General features: G+C 48.4%; 1 protein-coding gene across 2 annotated transcripts in view; it reads left to right on the top strand.

Moving 5' to 3' along the window:
• The window catches only part of SCARB1 (scavenger receptor class B member 1), a 790,530-nt gene that overhangs the window by 679,033 nt on the left and 94,139 nt on the right, over window positions 1-17,358 (top strand). For both annotated transcript variants that reach the window (XM_069620116.1, XM_069620115.1), the window contains exon 11: window positions 16,459-16,605. In XM_069620116.1, the coding sequence (XP_069476217.1) occupies window positions 16,459-16,605 (147 nt within the window). The remainder of the gene's footprint in view (window positions 1-16,458; window positions 16,606-17,358) is intronic.

Here is a 17,358-nt window from a genome sequence, read left to right as displayed (position 1 = left end):
ACACGCCCTCAAGACATGAAGAAGCCTGGTTTACACCTTTGTGTGGACTGAGACCCAAGACGGCAAGGAACGACTGCTCGCAGCACCTGTGGCTGTGCAAGGAACCTTTCCTGGAGCTACCACGATTTCCAGCACTCCAGAGGGAGCAGCGAGTAGCTCATTTGACATCCTGAAACCCAATATGTTGTAGACCGGCCACATGGACCGCAAGAGTACACCTTAAGGCTTTGCCAACACTTCTCCAGCATGGTGTCTGGCATGGATTCACATGCTCATGAATATTCCCCATTGTCAGAATGGGAATCCACGGTATAGAAAAAAATCAGTATCAGTTTCGTTTCTGATCTGTCTTTCTTAGTAGTAACCAATCACTGGTCTCTGGGTCATACTGCCCCCAGCCAATGACTGCCCTCTCCCTAAGCCACGCCTCTGGCACCCATCCTCAGATTTTTACCGGACGTTCAAGTGTTGGGAGTCCTCGCGCTGTAGCTCACGAGCTTTTGCTGCATTTTCGCGCTTTTTCAGGAGATTTTTCTCATTTTTCAGTTAAATAGAGCCTCAAGCTCCACCGTTTCTACATGCGATCAACGGGGATCCGTATCGGAGTTTTCTACGCCCCTCAAGGGTGAAGATTTCGTCGATTTACGCTTTTGGAGGATTCCAGAAGTTCTGAGGCCTACCCCGGACATGGCCCAGGAGAAAGGAAGCTCAACGCCCGGGAAGCTGTTCAGGACCTGCTCTGTATGCCAGCTTCAGAATGTTTTCAAGGAGGACGAGCATTCGTTATGCCTCTACTGTCTCCATGAGGACAAGACGCACACGGAGAAGGACTGTGCGTTTTGTGAGAACATGTCGGAGCGGACCATGATGGATCGCCACCTCCGAAGGGAAGAGCCCGTCAGTCGAGAAGAAGAAAAAGAAGTCAGAGCGGTATTCTAAGTCCTGTGAGGGCGCCCCGGCGACAGGGGCCCAACAAAATGCCAAGTACCGCGAGTCCGCGGGCACCGGGAGCGCCGAACGGTCGGGCTCCTTGGCTGCCAGGCAGGGCGTATCCTCCCCAGTGCCATCAACCATGACCCAATGCTCTGGCTCGGGTAAGAGGAAGTCCGAGAACCTGGCAAAGCTTCTGGAGAGGCCCCGGTCGATCTCGAAGATTCCGGCAGAGGGGGAGCGAGGCTCGGACCCTCCCCCCAAAGTGAAGGCCCCAGGCGTACAGAAGGTGACGATGGCCTTAATTCACCCTGCTAAGACCTCGATTGAGGATGTCGCAGCGGCCCTGGCTCAGCCTGTGGAGGCTACGCCAGTGGAGGCGACCTCAGGACCCAGAGTCTCCCTGCCACTGCGGAGGGAGTTGTCTTTCAAGCCCAATTGAGAAGACCCCCACAAAGTCCTCGTTGGAAAAGGTGGGGGAGGGGCAGGTGGCCATCGTGGATACAGACACGACCTCTGAAGAAGAGCTCATCGAAGTCGTGGAAGAGGCCCAGCCCATCGGGAGGGATCCCGACGAGGGCGACGACGAGAGCGACGGTGTCGCTGACGAGGTTCCTCAAGAGCCCTCGCGCCCGTCGTTTCCGGTGCCGCAGGACACTTCGGCAGCCATTTCGTCAGCGATTCAGTCCTTATGCTCGGAGATAAGGACAAGGTTGCCCCTCCCCCTGACGGAGGTACCTGAGCTAGACCCGACGGGGGAACCGGAGCCGGGGCCTTCGGAAAGTCCACCGCATAAGAAGAGGAGGACGCATCCTATGCCACCTCTTCCACCTCAGCGGCCTGCTCTGCTTTCCCCTCGGTCTACTACCGACGGGGATGATACAGGCACGGACACGGCAATGACGGAGGCGACAGAGGCGACGTGTCCCCCGTCGCCCCCTGCTCGGGCGTCCCCGCCCGACGAGATTGGATCCTTCCATGCCATGATTTCCAGTGCATCCAAGCTCTTCCAGCTCTGCCCAGAAGAGAAGGAAGGGTTCCTTTACCAACGGCACGAGGCTAAAAGGAAGACGGTCCTCACCGTACCACGTCTTGATGACATCTGGGATGAGGGGCTCGCCCTCCTCAAGAACCCTGCCACGGCGCCGTCAGAGGGACCGGTACGAGAAGAAGTACCGGGTCCCCGACGCTGCCCCCTTGTGCCTTCGGGCGCAACCTACCCCAGATTCGGTCGTCTCGGCGGCGGCAAAGAAGAAAGCTGGGGGGGCATCGGCCTCGACATCAACTTCCCCGCCGGACAGCGAGGGCAGGAAGCTGGACACAATGGGACGACTGGTCATCTCATCTGCAGCGACGACTATCAAGGCAGCCAACGTCCTGGCTATCGTAGCCCGCTACGACAGGGAGTTGTGGTTCAAAATTGCCCCTCTGACTTCCTTCTGGATGCCAAAAGGGCTGAGGCCCTTGAAATCTTGCAGGAAGGTGAGCTTGCTTCGGACCACGCCATCACGGTGGCAACGGACATCGCCGACACCGGTTTCCGTCAGTTGGGCAACAGTGTTTGCCTGAGACGACTAGGATGGCTCAAGGTGACGGATTTCCGCCAGGATGTACAAACCAAGGTTTTGGACATGCCCTTCGACGGGAACAACCTGTTTGGGAAGGCGGTTGATGAGTCCCTTCAGGCCATCAAGACAGACACGGAGACTGCCCGGGCACTGGGAGTGCTCCAACAATGACGGCCGTCCTTTCGGAGCTCCGGAGGCAGGCAAGGTGCCTCCAAGGGATCCGGCAGTGGCTCCTCCACGTACCGCCAAGTGGCAAGATCTTCGTCCCAGGAAGCCTGAATGGGACCCGGCAAGTCAGGTGGTGCCCGTCGTCGTCGACAGGGAGGTCAAGGAGGCAAGGCGGCCTCCAAACAAGATTGAACCGACCGTGCGGTCGGGCCCCCGCCAAAGCACCCCGGTGGGAGGCCAGCTGGCGAGGTTCGTCAGCGTGTGGGAGTCCATCTCCACCGACCGTTGGGTGCTGGACGCCCTGACCCAAGGGCACGCCCTCGAGTTCCAGAAGAAGTGCCCTCGCGTTCCACCCGTGGCCAGTGTTGGGCAGAAACCTGTGCAGTTCCCTTTGGGAACACTGCAAAAGATTTAGGACTACAGGTGTTAGCAGTAAACCCACTTGGTAGCAGTCTGTACCACCCAGATTTACCTGGTAGCTGTGGCTGAGCAGTCGGACTTCCCTCAAGAAGAGTTAGGCAGTATGCAAAGTATACACAATAGGCACTCAGCTACAACAATACAAGCAAACACTGACCAGAGCTTTGGTATCAAAGTATATAATTATTCATTTAAAAACACACTGTTTGAAACGCTCCAGCACTCTTATGGTAAAACACTCTAAACACAATTACTATTATAATATATACAACCCTTGTTCCTTATCGGAGAAGTCTTAGTTAACACCACTTATTTCCATGCAGAGGTGAGCGCTTAACTATGGATGGCACTCCAATAAGTTTATGAAGAAGGGAGGGAAAAAGACAGATTATGGGAAGGTACACCACTCTAAGGCTTAAGAACACTATTAGCAAGGCAATAGAGCAAAAGTCACTTGTGAGCCAAAGTCCATAGGCTGGGCCCACTCTTAGAGAGAGCAGAGCACAAATGCGCCCAAGATCACAGTTACACTAGGCTTAGAAAGTCTTGCAGAGAGTTCGAAAAAAGTTTAGAGAGGCTCAGAAAAGTTTAGCCAGGGTGTCCCAGGCTAACCCAGGTTCGAAAGCCGGGGGCTAAATCTACCCCGTACAGTCGGTGGCAAGGGAAGCCGGGCGGTACACGATACCTTAAGTGGGAAGGATCCTCCAGTGGGGGCAGTTGTTCCTGGCAGCGGGTGCAAGTCTCGTCGTCGTCCAGGGCAAGAGAAGATCTCGACTTGGAGGAAAGATGAAGGTCGTTGCACTGCCAGGGAAGAAACCAGACGCTGAGTTTTCCGGTTAAAGGTATTACCCTTTAATTCGCGGTCGTGGTAAAACGTGGTATCCCGGTTGCCGGGGTGCTTGGCACAGGCAAGTCGGGAAGGCGAAAAGACGGTGAAACTGGTTATCCCCACCAGTCAAAGGAAGAAGACTCTCCGGCGGGAGATCTCCTCTGTCGTTGGGAAAAGTGGTGAGACGGTCCAGCAGGGCTCCACCGCTGGTGTCGTCGTGGCAGGTCAGCTCAGCTTCTCCCTCGTCGGATTCTTAGGCCCTGTGGCGACTTCTGAAGTTCCAGTCCCCAAAGCCCTGCTTGTATGCAGAAAACCCCCATGCACTCAGCCTAGCTGTCACTCAAACATGCTAAGTGGTGAGCCGGCCGGCTCACCACTTGGGCCAATTAGGACGGAGTACGACTTGAGTTGCCTAGGCAACTCAGTCCAGGGTACCTAAATTCCCCCTCCACCCCTCCTAAGTACCCCAGACAGAGTGGCACCACTTTGGAGGGCTTCTGTGGAGAAGCCCACCAAAAAGTGGAACAAAGGGCACAACTTGGGTTGGAGTCACAGAAGAGAACACAAACGCCATTATAGAACAGATTTTTGGCAAAAAATACCAACCGGAGAATTAATATTAATTAAATAAACCGGCGGTATGTTCGAGGCTATCGTAATTAAATAAATAAAGATAGTAGCCTCGAACAATGGGAAAATCCCATAGAGAAATATTCGCGGTTGAATATAAAAAGTAGTATCCACTGCCACCAGCCAAAACTCGATCAGGGGGGATGGAGACGTGCCCCCTCGACTAACAGACCCCAGGCAGTACGTCCACAATATGATGGTTTGTACTGGTTCTGTTCAGAATTTAAGACTAGTAAAGTCAATGGTGACTTTACAGGCCCTGGGAGACAGTAGTCAGTCCCAGGGTATGGAGTCTATACTGGGGAGTCACTATGACACCCCTGTGTTACTGCATTGAGGGTGCTGTGTAACACACATCACAAAAACACATGAAGCCCTATGGAGTAAAAGACTCCATAGCCCATTAAACACATCTAGAGTCAAAGAAACACACTCAAATCATGCCCAAGAGTGAAGGTAAAAGAGTCTCACTCTTGGCAGGAGAAAACAATAAACCCCAAAAATCCAGCAAAGCTGCTGGGGGACTCACTAGATTAGGAAATTCAGCCTAAACAGAGAATTCTCCCTAACAGCCTGGAAGGAAAATCACGTCTTAACTACTGTTGGAAGTAAGGGCGATGCTCAAGAAAGGTGCCATCAAGCTCGTCCCAAAGAGGCTTCGGGGCTCCGGAGTTTACTCAAGGTACTTCCTCGTAAAAAAGAAGAAAGGAGGATGGCGCCCCATCCTGGACCTGCGAAGACTGAACAAGTACATCAAGGCACAGAAGTTCCGGATGGCCACCCTCCAGCACGTGCTGGGACAGCTGGAGGAGGGCGATTTCCTGTCGTCGTTGGACTTGGAGGATGTGTACTTCCACATCCCCATTCTAAAAAGACACCGAAAGTTCCTCAGGTTCGTGGTCCAAGGGCGGCACTACCAGTTCAAGGGCCTCCCGTTCGGAATGAAGTCAGCACCCAGGGTGTTCACCAAGTGCCTCGCACCTATGGCGGCGCGGCTGCGCCTACAGGGGATCCACGTCTACCCCTACCTGGACGACTTGCTCATCCGGGCAAGGACAAGGGAGCTCGCCGTGGTGCACGGACCTGGGGTTCTCGATCTACTTTCCAAAATCCCACCTGGTTCTGTCGCAAGTCGCCCTGTTTCTGGGAGCAAAGCTCGACAGAGTGGCGCGGCTGGCCTCGCCGTCGGAGGAAAGGACCAGGACCATTCCGGCCAAGGTGCAGCGTCTGCTGGCCACGGACATGGCCAGGGTAAGATCTATCAAGTCCCTCCTCGGGATGATGTCCTCCTGCATTTATCTGGTGCGCCTTTGCAGGCTTTGGATGCGCCCCTTACAAGAGTTCCTCGACGCCCGCTGGGTCCAGTCGACGGGCAGCTTCGAGGACAGGATCCCTCAACGAGACGTTCCGTCAGGCGATCCGGTGGTGGGGTACCCGCTCTCATCTGTCGGCAGGCACGGACTTTCAGACCCCAGCTCACCAGGTGATGGTGACGACGGATACCTCCCTGGAAGGTTGGGGAGCGCACTCCGGATATCTTCACGCGAGAGGCCTTTGGCTCCCGGAGGAGAAGTCACTCCACATCAACATCTTGGAGCTCCGCTCAGTGTTCTGGGCCCTCAGGTCTTTTCTTCCGTCCCTAAAGGGCAAGGTGGTGAGGATCTTCACCGACAACACCACCACAATGTTCTACATCCGGAAGCAGGGCGGAACCAGATCCTCTGCCCTATCCAAGGAAGCCCAGGATCTGTGGCATTGGGCCATCGCTCAAGGGATGTTTCTGGTGCCTTTTCATCTGGCAGGAATAAAAAACACCATCGCCGACTCACTCAGCAGAGAGATGCGCTCGTGCCACGAGTGGGAACTGCTCCAGGATCAAGTGGATCGACTCTTCCGATGATGGGGCGGACCTCAGATCAGTCTCTTCGCGACAGCGACGAACCCCAAGTGCCGGAGGTTCGCCAGCAGGTTCGCCCAGCCGAGGAGCATGGGCGATGCTTTCTCGTTCCCCTGGGACAGCCTATTTCTTTATGCATTCCCTCCGCTGCCGTTGCTGCTCCGGCACATCAACCAGCTCCAGAGGTCCCAGTGCAGGATGATCCTCGTCGCACCGGTGTGGCCGAGACAGATCAGGTTCCCGGACCTTCTGGACTTGTTCACCAGGCTCATGGGGGGCCCCATTTGAGCCTATGCATTCGGCACCGTTGAAGTTTCTGTCGTGGAAGACAGCGTTTCCCATGGCCATCACCTCCGCACGACGAGTGGAGAGATCCAGGCCCTATCTTGCAAGCCACCATACTTAACGTTTCACGACACGAGGGTGGTGCTGAGGACGCACCCCTCCTTCATGCCCAAGGTGCCGTCGGACTTCCACCTCAACAAACCCTTGGTGTTTCCAGTTTTCTTCCCGTCTCCTTCGTCGCCGGCTGAAAGGACTCTGCACTCGCTGGACATAGCTAGAGCGCTGAAGTTCTACGCGGACCGCACAAAGAGTTTTCGGAAGACATCACAGCTGTTTGTAAACTTTGGACCTGTGAATCAAGGGAAGACTCTCTCTAAGGCTCCATTTCCAGATGGCTCTCCGGCTGCATCATGCACTGTCACCGGTTGGCAAACCGACCGCTGCCCGGCCGTCCGAGAGCCCACTCGACCAGAGCGATCGCCGCTACCATGGCATTCCTTTCTGGTGTGCCCCTGCTCGACATCTGCAGGGCTGCGACCTGGAGGTCGACACACACCTTCACAAGATTCTACTGTGTCGATCGGGACTCCAGGGAGGAGTCCAGGGTCGGCCAAGCAGTGCTGCGCAACCTGTTCGCTTAAGGTGAGCCTGGTGAGGAGGTAAGAATTGCTTAATGTTGAGTTTTGGATGTAATGCTTAATGTTGAGCCTTTGCCACCTCCCGTGGTTGTGCATGTGTGTACTGCTATGTATTCTTTTATTCATGAGCATGTGAAGCCATGTCAGACCCCATGCTGGAGAAGGAACAAGTTACTTACCTGTAACTGTTGTTCTCCAGCATGGGTCTGGCATGGATTCACATGCGAACCCTCCCTCCGCGGCCTCCGCGGCTCTTCACTTGGTCATACTGCCACTTTACGTGCTACCAAATCTGAGGATTGCTGCCAGAGGCGGGGCTTAGGGAGAGGGCAGTCATTGGCTGGGGGCAGTATGACCCAGAGTTCAGTGATTGGTTACTACTAAGAAAGACAGATCAGAAACAAAACTGATACTGATTTTTTCTTTACCGAGGATTCCCAGCCTGACGGGGAATATTCATGAGCATGTGAATCCATGCCAGACCCATGCTGGAGAACAACAGTTACAGGTAAGTAACTTGTTCCATATCTGATATCACATGGACAAGAACTCGACATGATTGAACTTGGTTGGAACTTCTGAGGAAATTGGGGCTGAATATTGGGCCTTGGGCCTGAATAGTGTAGTATTGGGCCTTTTTTCACCGGCTTTAATCCAAGAACTGCCACCGCTACATTTGAACTTGTATGTAAAGTGTGCAATGAAACCAAAAAGGAAAACCTACCCCAAGTTGACAGAGTATTCACTGAATAGTCCCACTTGGTATTGCCCAGAGTATCTAACCATTCACTAGTCCCACCTGGTATTGCTGTAGGAATCCCCACCAAAGACTACTCCTTCATTTTAATAATTTGGTTAAAGCAGGTCCTTTGAAGATTTGACGCAGGATCCTGAAGGATTCCCAGTGTGCCGATTCATGGCATCTCGTCACTTCTCCCCAGAGGGGAGACATCCCCTGCAAGGTTTGGGAGGCAGGCCCGCTATGCAACATTCCCCCCCTAGGGGTGCCAGGACCACACAGGGGGAAACCCCACTCATGGGGACAAGGACTCCCGTTCCGTGATGCAACTCTCTAACTCTCATGCGCGTGAGTCCATGAAACCTATAAAATTGGCTGAGAAACGGTCTGAAAGTACTACTTTATGCTATTGCAATCCTTCTTACTTTCTTCCTGTAAATATTGATACTACCAAGATCAGGAAGACTAAAATTGACAGTCTGCTCTCAAGTCATTTTCCAGGAATACTGTGAAAAAGATGAATGGAGTTACACAAACTAACGCTTTGCTGAGTACAGAAGGTACTGGGAAAAGGTGGCCTCAAGGAGACATGAAGATTACACAATGGACACAAACAAAGGACTGTGACACTCCAATGGGGAGGACACAGCTGTATGACATAAAAATGGATAAAGGACTCAATGAGAAGAGCAGCAGGTGAAGCCGGTTTGAAGCCTGGAAGACACAGGAAGTTCAAACCTGGGAGCAAGAAGCTACGGCGGGGAAGCAAACCTCCAGTCGGGAGGACACTGACATTAGATTGCAGGAGGCTTTTGCAGGGCGCCGCAGAGCAGGCCTGACTGGAAGCTGGAAACCGACTGACTGTAGCATGACCTCGAGGAGGTGGATCGAGCATTCCAACAACTTCGCCAACACCATCTAGCTGAGGACCCTACAGCGCTAAAGCACAGCATCGTGGAGTGGAAAGAGAAGCATAGAGAACATTCGGTGGGAACGCATCGACCCAACACCCCAGGAAAAACCAGCAATGTGGCTCCAACAGAGAAGAGGTAACTGGAGTCGCAGGACACCGGGTAGGGGATTGGGGAAGGGTGCTGAAGCATCGGGAGTAATCTCCTTTGTCCCAGTCACTGTATCAGGAATATAGAATGGGAAGAAAGCCTAAGGAGTAATCTCCCTCGTCTCAGTACTTGTGCCAGAAGTACCGAATGGGAAGAAGATATCTGGAGTAATCTCCCTTGTCTCCAGAGTTGGGATAGAAGTATCAAATGTGAAGATTACATCACTAGTGATCTTCCTCGTCTCAGTGGTTGTCAAAGACTGAAAGAGAGGAACATCTAGGGAGTAGTCTCCCTCAGCACTCTGTCATCAAATTAGACATTCAGGCTCGAGAGTGCCACACTAACAGTATCCTTTGTCAGAGTGTTAGAAGAAATCAAGGACACTATGGGAAGAGTTCCCCCTTTTTCCACCAACAAGAGGATAGGAAAGAAAGGCAAGAAATAACTGTGTTGGAAACAGGAAAGTTGTACTTTTAAGTAAACCCGAAGAGAAGCTTGGAAGGAAGTGCAAAGTTGATAACTGTTGCAGGAAACTATCCAAAGTTAGCCAACTGCTGAAGCAAAAGAATCTCTGGGTTCTTTCACCTACATTGTTGAAACAGAAACTAAAGAAAGGTTTGCTGAACCAGCAGCTTGCAGTCTGACCCAGTGACCAGGAGGAGATGGCAGTTGTTGAACTTTGGGACCAGGAGAACTGAGTCATTCTCCTGGTATTGGTATTCTCTACAAGTGCAGAACTTGAACTATTATCAAAGACTAATAGAAATACGCCCCTACGGCTGATCCCATTGCACCAGAACAAGGGAGTCATTTTCCTGGAGCTGTTTGTCTTTTGTTAGTTGTAGGGCTACAGTAGGTTAGTTTGGACAGAGGACGGACATTTTGATTTTGACGAGACCCCAACCTGTTCTTTAGTTGGGTAGGGAAAGCCCTTAAGAGATGGGGGAAGATGGGCCTTTTCATTATTATTTAAATCAAGATTGTTGTAAGAATGCCACCCCTTTATCCGACGCCTTACTCCAGCACGCCACACCAGAGAGATTTCTCCCAGCAAGGGATTCTGGGTTCCCATGCACTCCAGAAAACACTTTTCTGTTGATACATGTGGGGACATTCAGATTGCACCTAGGGTTTCTGAACCGTAAAGAAATTCTTTGTCACATTAATGTGATGTAATTAGCTGTGTTTTCTGTCGGGTTCCACTTCCAAGAGCTTTTCGTCTCTTAGATCAAGCATCTACTTAATCTTTATAGCTTGCTACTAATGTAGCAACAACTGAATTGTCTCCCATAATATTTTTACTGACCAAGGGTGGTTGAAGAGGACCAGTCCTCATGAAACGGGGACATTCCTTCAGATTCCGGCTTCCTCAAGGCCCTTTAAGCACAGCTGATGGTGTCAAAATTGGGGGACATGTCAAATAGGTCCAGGGCCGCCATTCTTCTACCATCCTCCACCGTTCGCAGGTCTCAATCCATATGGAAGCAATACACCTGCCAGGGGTCCACAAAACCAGTAAACTCCAGATAGAAAAGAGGAGTCGAACCGGTAGCATAAGATCATTGTTGTCCTTAAGAGTCTTGACTAAGTGTGCGCGCACACACACACACACACACACGCACACGCACACGCACACACTTAGCAGTAAAGTTACACAAAGCAATGCAATGCCGATCAGCTGAAAGACCTCCTTCCAAATAATACACCGAATTGGAATGTTGCTTGGGACTATAATTAAATCTTTTTGATTATTAAACATCTAAGGGCTAAGCAACGCCATACTCATTCACAATTCTAAAGTATCATTGCGAAATACAAAGTCATCCCAGCTACATGGAAATCCGATATATCCTAATACCTATTATGTTTAAGCATGGAGATAGGAAATTTCCAAATAATTATTGTCCGAAAGCACTGCTGGACGCATTGGGAAAAGTGTTTGCTTTGTTACTTTTGCGAAGACTAACAAGTTGGGCTAACGAGAACGGAAGACAAGACCCCAGACAAACAGGCTTTGTTAAAAATGTTGGAACAAACATCAATTTGATACTCATCAACATCCTGAAATTCGAAGCCATAAGAGGGAAAACTACCACACATGCAGCTTTCATCGATCTACAGCTCTCCTTTAATGCTGTAATTAGAACAAAATTATGGACTAAATTAACTTCATGGAAATGCCTGAGTGACATACTAGAGCCGATTAAAGCATCATATTCTAACACTTCGGTAAAAATCGGACTGACCCAACATGGAATCTTGTCAAAGAAATCCGAACCTGGAATGGATTAAGGCAAGGATGCCCTTTGGCAGCTACGCTTTCAAACTCTACACTTCTGATTTAGCAGAAAATCAGCAAAACATTGTAGCAAATCCACCAAAATTGAACGGCATACATTTGCCTTATATCATGTATGCAGACGACTTGGTCATTTTTGGACAAAACCCAAGTCGGTCTCCAAAAAAGACTCCAGGCTTTGGAAAACTGTTTAAAGGACAATGATTTGAGAATAAACACAAACAAATCCCAAGTGATGTCTCTAAATCACCTTCGAAAACGTAAACCCCTGATGATCTTTATAGAAGGAAATAAATTGGAAACCGTGAAATCAATTACATATTTGGGTATAAAAATAAACCAATCGTAAAGTGAAAAGGAATGTCAGCTCCTTCTAAAATCTAAGGCTCTATCGCTAGCTCGTCAAGGTTTACTGTTTTCACTGAAGCCTATTATCACCTATCACAGGCAGAAAATAATGGCTGTCCTAATCTACGGTAGCGAAACAATGATGAATGTGCCTTGTAACGTCTGGGACCAATTGGAAGGGATTGTATGGCATGTAAACGTTATGAGCTAGCTCTAAAATCACTTGAATCCCTAAGGAATAGGACATTTCTGGATTTATACAGAAAAACGTGGACCAATGATGATATATAACCAATTGATATTTTATGACAGAAAGAGCAAGATGCAGATCAAATAGTCTTGAACTTATGGAAAAAAGCATGTATGCAGATAATGGAAAATGAAGAAGTGATGTAAGAGATGCTCTTCTACTGCCCCCAAGAAGTCGTCAAACGCATTCAAAGAAATGACTGGATTCGAAAAACTCAATACCACTGGCACTAAATTGCTCAGTAGAGCAGTGAATCAATTACTGCTTTAACTTGAGATATTTCGTGTACGCTTTGAGAGACACTTTTCTCAGACTGTCTCAATTTACTCCCAACTCGAGAAATCCTGGTTGAAACTAAACAGCTACCACAGTCTCTGATATTTTGTCTCCAACATGAGCAAACGGATCGAATCCAGCACATTCTAATAGACTGCAAGGCTCTTGAAGGAAAACGAGATATCTTTAGAAGCATGCTACCACAGACGAGGATTCAATACGATGCAAATGACCGTCGGGCACAGATACTGTTAGGAGAGTGCAAACTTCTTATTTTTAGAATTATTCAATTTTGGAATACTGTAATGGACAAAATTACAGAGCTCACTAATGATTGATGTACAGACAGAATCCAAGGAATGAGGTGCTGATGACAATCAATTCGCGCCACAAAAATCGGAATCTTTCTCAAGACAAGGACCACAACCGAAGTCGCCATCAGTCCACAGATCGGACGCAGTCCATGTATCTTCCCAAAAGAAAGTTCAATAATCACAATCAACTATTCAGGCCATTCCTTCAAAGGACACAGTGGGGGTAGTTCGAAATGTACCCGCACAAAAGGAGGAGGTTCCACGTAGACCAGATCTCCAGTCACAAACCTGGTCGTGGCTTCCGAAAGCCCTTTCGTCTCGTCTCAACAACTAGCCACCATCGCAGTCTATCGCTCCATCCGATGCTCAGCTACTTTCTTTAGCCTGCTGGAACACACAGGGTTTTCTTCACTTAACAACCCCAGGTGACATCAATCTTGGTGGCTATGACATTTTATGCCTACAAGAGCTGTGGCTACTAGAAAAACCTACACTCGACAGGTTCGAAATTGCTTTTTCAGAGGCACTGATGGGGGGCAGTGGGGAGGCAGGCCTTCGGCGAGACTAATGATCGCCGTTTGGATCGGAAGTGATCTACAAATCGTAAAGACGATTTTGAAGTCTCCATACGTCCTAGGGGTCCTTCTATCATGGCTAAACAAAGAGGTTGGGGCAGAAGATTTCTCGCAAACATACCTTCTTGTTATGACCATTTATTGGAATCCCAAGGTGATTCAAAGGGACACATTGTTTTACTTAGTAACAGCCACTCTGGACTCTGTACACTTAGAGCTGAAATCTTGTGAAGTAATTATTTGTGGAGACCTCAACATTAAATGCCCTACGAGTTCATTAGATCCAACAGATCCTATTTCCTCTTAAGGCTGTCAACGGGTTAAGGAGTGGTCTAACTTAATAACGTCAAGACAAATGTTTAACACAGCAAATACGCTCCCGGAAATGAATAAGACTCCAATGTGGAAGCGTGGATTGGCCCACTCTACCATCGATTACATTTTCGCCTCACAACTACTTATGGTGCGTTTGGCAGAATACAGTGTTCAACAGACAACTCACAGCGACCATAATCTCCTGTTTATAAAATGGTCATCAACTAAACCAGCAACCTCTCATTATCGGGGAGAAGTTGAACCTGAAAGCAAGGGAAATGGGGTTCGGGTAACCCGGGAAAACATTCATGACATTAGTCTCTTATTCAAATGGTGAAAACTGCCTCGAAGTGGATTACCGACCACTTCTAGAACCTTTCAGATCTATTAACAATGGCTCAAAGCAGTCCAACTCGGAATCTCTGTCATATTCACACATTTGACGCTCTGTTGGTGGCGAAACGTAACATGGTCCGCAGAGCAAGAAGAACTGCTGCACGACATAACACGGTCACCAACAGAACTTGGGCAAAAGAGGCTATAAAACCTGGCTAAGATCATATCGGCTTGCGCTTTACCAAAAGGATTCTGAGGCCATGTTGGAGCCAATTAACAACAGTAATTCTAGAGACTTCTTGAAATGGATAAACCCACGGAGCAAAGCAACAGAATCTGCTCTGTCAAACAGTATTGCAGAGTCAACATGGATTCAATTTTATTCATTATTGTTTAGATCTCCAGACGTGCCTTTGCCAGCTTCTATCCCATCTGAATCTGCATCTTGGGTTGACCTCCACGAGCCAATGGACATATTCCTATCAATAAACAAGCTGAAAAACTCAAGGGCACCAGGGCCTGACATCCTCTCGAACGTAAATTTTAAATCTGCTCCAGAAGACTGGGTAAAACTCTTAAGCTTGATCTTCAAAAGGTGTTCAACATATAGGGGGATCCCACCCTCTTGGACCTCAGCGGTGATTAAACCGATATTTAAAAAAGGAAGAAAAGACCAAGGAACTTTCGCCCGGTGGCATTATAAGATGTCATAGGGAAGGTTTACGGTACCGAACTCCTGAAACACATTAATCTTTGGGTGAAAAAATCACCCTGTGAAGACCCTTTACAGTCCGGGTTCAAAAAGGGAATAGGAACCAGCATTAACATCTTGCTACTGAGTATTCTAAAATCAAAAACTCTGGCAGGAAATCGGAAACTATTCCTAGCGTTTATAGACCTTACCCAGGCTTTTGATTTAGTGAACAGAAGGAAACTATGGAAAAAGATAAGTGACTGGAACTGCCCGCTAGAGATCCTGGGCCCTTTACAAACCCTACACACCAACACCAGTGTCCAGGTTTGGCTAAATTCAAAGGGGCTGCTTTCTGCGGCGATACCAACCACTCGAGAGGTTAAACAGGGTTGCCCGCTGGCTCCGGCCCTATTTTTGGCATATTTCGGGGACTACAAAGAAGCAAATGCCGAAATAAGATCTTCCCCCCGAGTAATGGGCAGCAAGAAAGTGCCGAGAATCCTTTATGCCGATGATCTTATCCAACTGGACCAGACTCCTATTGGCTTACAACGCCAGCTAGCCTCCTTAACTAAATATCCTGAAGCCAACTACCTGGAAGTCAATAAACGAAAAACTAAGATTATGGTGTTTGAAAAAAAGAACTGAAGAAGAGGCAATCACTCATGGTTTTTGGGAGGAGAAAGTGGAACAAGTCACAGAATTCAAATATCTTTGGGTCCTGATTGACTCCTCACGTAAAGACTTAGCAATGCAATTACATCTAGATGAAAAAATGAAAAACATCATCTCACAGGCCAAAAACCTAGACAGGAAATATGGTCGCTTCTCATTGATGCCCCTACTCAAGTTCTATCGGGGGAAAGCGATACCGTCAATCACTTACGGAGCAGACGCTATGCTATCTCTTCCTGATATGTTATGGCGGGATTGGAGAATCTTTTGGTGATCAGTCCTCAACCTTCCGTCTTCTACACCTATAGTACTGATTCGACGTGAACTCTCTCGTCCTTGACGGCAATAGTAAATAGAGCATCTATTATGCTATATTGTAAGATTAAGGATCCTTCCTCGCTTATGATTTTCGCCATGGTCCAAGAAGAGCTGAATGCTCTTCTTGGACCATGATTTGATCTTACAACTAACTTGAAAAATCACTTTGGTGATTGAAACTCGTAAATAAAAAAAAAACAAAATGATTGAGGTAAATTAACTATGCCTTTTTAGTTTTTGTTTAATTTAAATTGATGAATAATCTGTATGATTGATGTAAAGATGAAGTTTATATAATGAAAAAGTTTGTAAACAAACTATAAAATTTAAAAAAAACAATGGAAAGATGTATGGTAGTGATCAGAGCAGTATTGAGTTAATGTGCCCTGGCCACCAGGAGTGTGTCATGGCTAGCATTATTAGAAGTCCGTAGTTTTGAGGATAACTAGGTTTATTATCTGAGAACATGGGGTATAAAGGCTTCCATCATGGCAGAGTTTTAATAAGCCCACCTACAGCACTTTATTGGAAAGTTTCATTTATGGGGATCTGAACATCATCTCATGGATGGGAAAGGCTCAGAGTGGGGGGCGGCGCAATATTCTCCAGCATCAGTGGATGGAGAATTTCAGCTGTGTCTCAGTGAAGGAAGGAAGGAAGGAAGAGTAACGCATGCTTCCAGACACAGCCTCATTGTGTGATGCTGTTTCTTCCTCCTCTCCCACACCCTTTTTTAAATGTGAATGCCATGAAGCCACTGTTTTGCAGATGAAGCACTATACAAATGCAACTAAGTGAAGTAAATGAATCTGAGCGCACTAGTTTGCCTAACGATGCTTTACCTGAAAGTGCAGCTTAATTGTGCCCATTTTAACCTGTTTCCCCCCTTTCAGAGAGGATTCATCGAGGGGGAAGTATTTGACACCTACTACACCACGCTGGTTTTGATCCCCATCATCCTGGAATATCTCCAGTACATTTTCATCGGGCTCGGGGTCCTGCTCGTCGTGATAGCACTGGGTCTCTTCATCACAAATAAGGTAGGGCAGCATGTTGAAGGCGATGTGTTGGGGTTCTTTACTTAGATGCGCAAATCGTGGTACTGTTTCCATCATGACTCCCTGGTCTCTGCTCTTTCATGGTGTCCGGGCTGTCTTCCTTCCATGGGACTAAACCATCTAAATCCATGAAGATATCAATGCTCGGAACCTCTCTACAGTGGTGAGGATCCGTTCACAGAAAGAATGGTCAATTAGATGCAGCCCCCCAATGCTCCCCTCACTCACACAGTGGGGCTGTCTGGCGAATATAAGAGGAAAAGGCAAGCCATGCAAGATCTGATGACCAAGAAGCCTGAAAGTACGAGGCTGTGAGGAAGGCTTGTTGCTGAGCAGCAGTTTCGATCATGAATACAGGAAGAAGATATTGATTGAGATGAGAGAATCCAGGTCCACTCTGTGAATCCATAGATTTACAAGGATTACTATTGATCGAGATGAGGGAATCCAGGTCCACTGTGTGAATCTATAGATTTGCAAGGATTACTATTGATTGTGATGAGGGAATCCAGGTCCACTGTGTGAATCCATAGATTTACAAGGATTACTATTGATCGAGATGAGGGAATCCAGGTCCACTGTGTGAATCCGTAGATTTGCAAGGATTACTATTGATTGTGATGAGGGAATCCAGGTCCACTGTGTGAATCCATAGATTTACAAGGATTACTATTGATCGAGATGAGGGAATCCAGGTCCACTGTGTGAATCCATAGATTTACAAGGATTACTATT

Source organism: Ambystoma mexicanum, chromosome 10 (assembly GCF_040938575.1).
Source record: "Ambystoma mexicanum isolate Mex_15411 chromosome 10, UKY_AmexF1_1, whole genome shotgun sequence".
In the NCBI taxonomy this organism is placed as follows: domain Eukaryota; kingdom Metazoa; phylum Chordata; class Amphibia; order Caudata; family Ambystomatidae; genus Ambystoma; species Ambystoma mexicanum.
The sequence above is the reverse complement of the archived record's forward strand: the minus strand, read 5'-3'. Positions and strand labels throughout refer to the sequence as shown.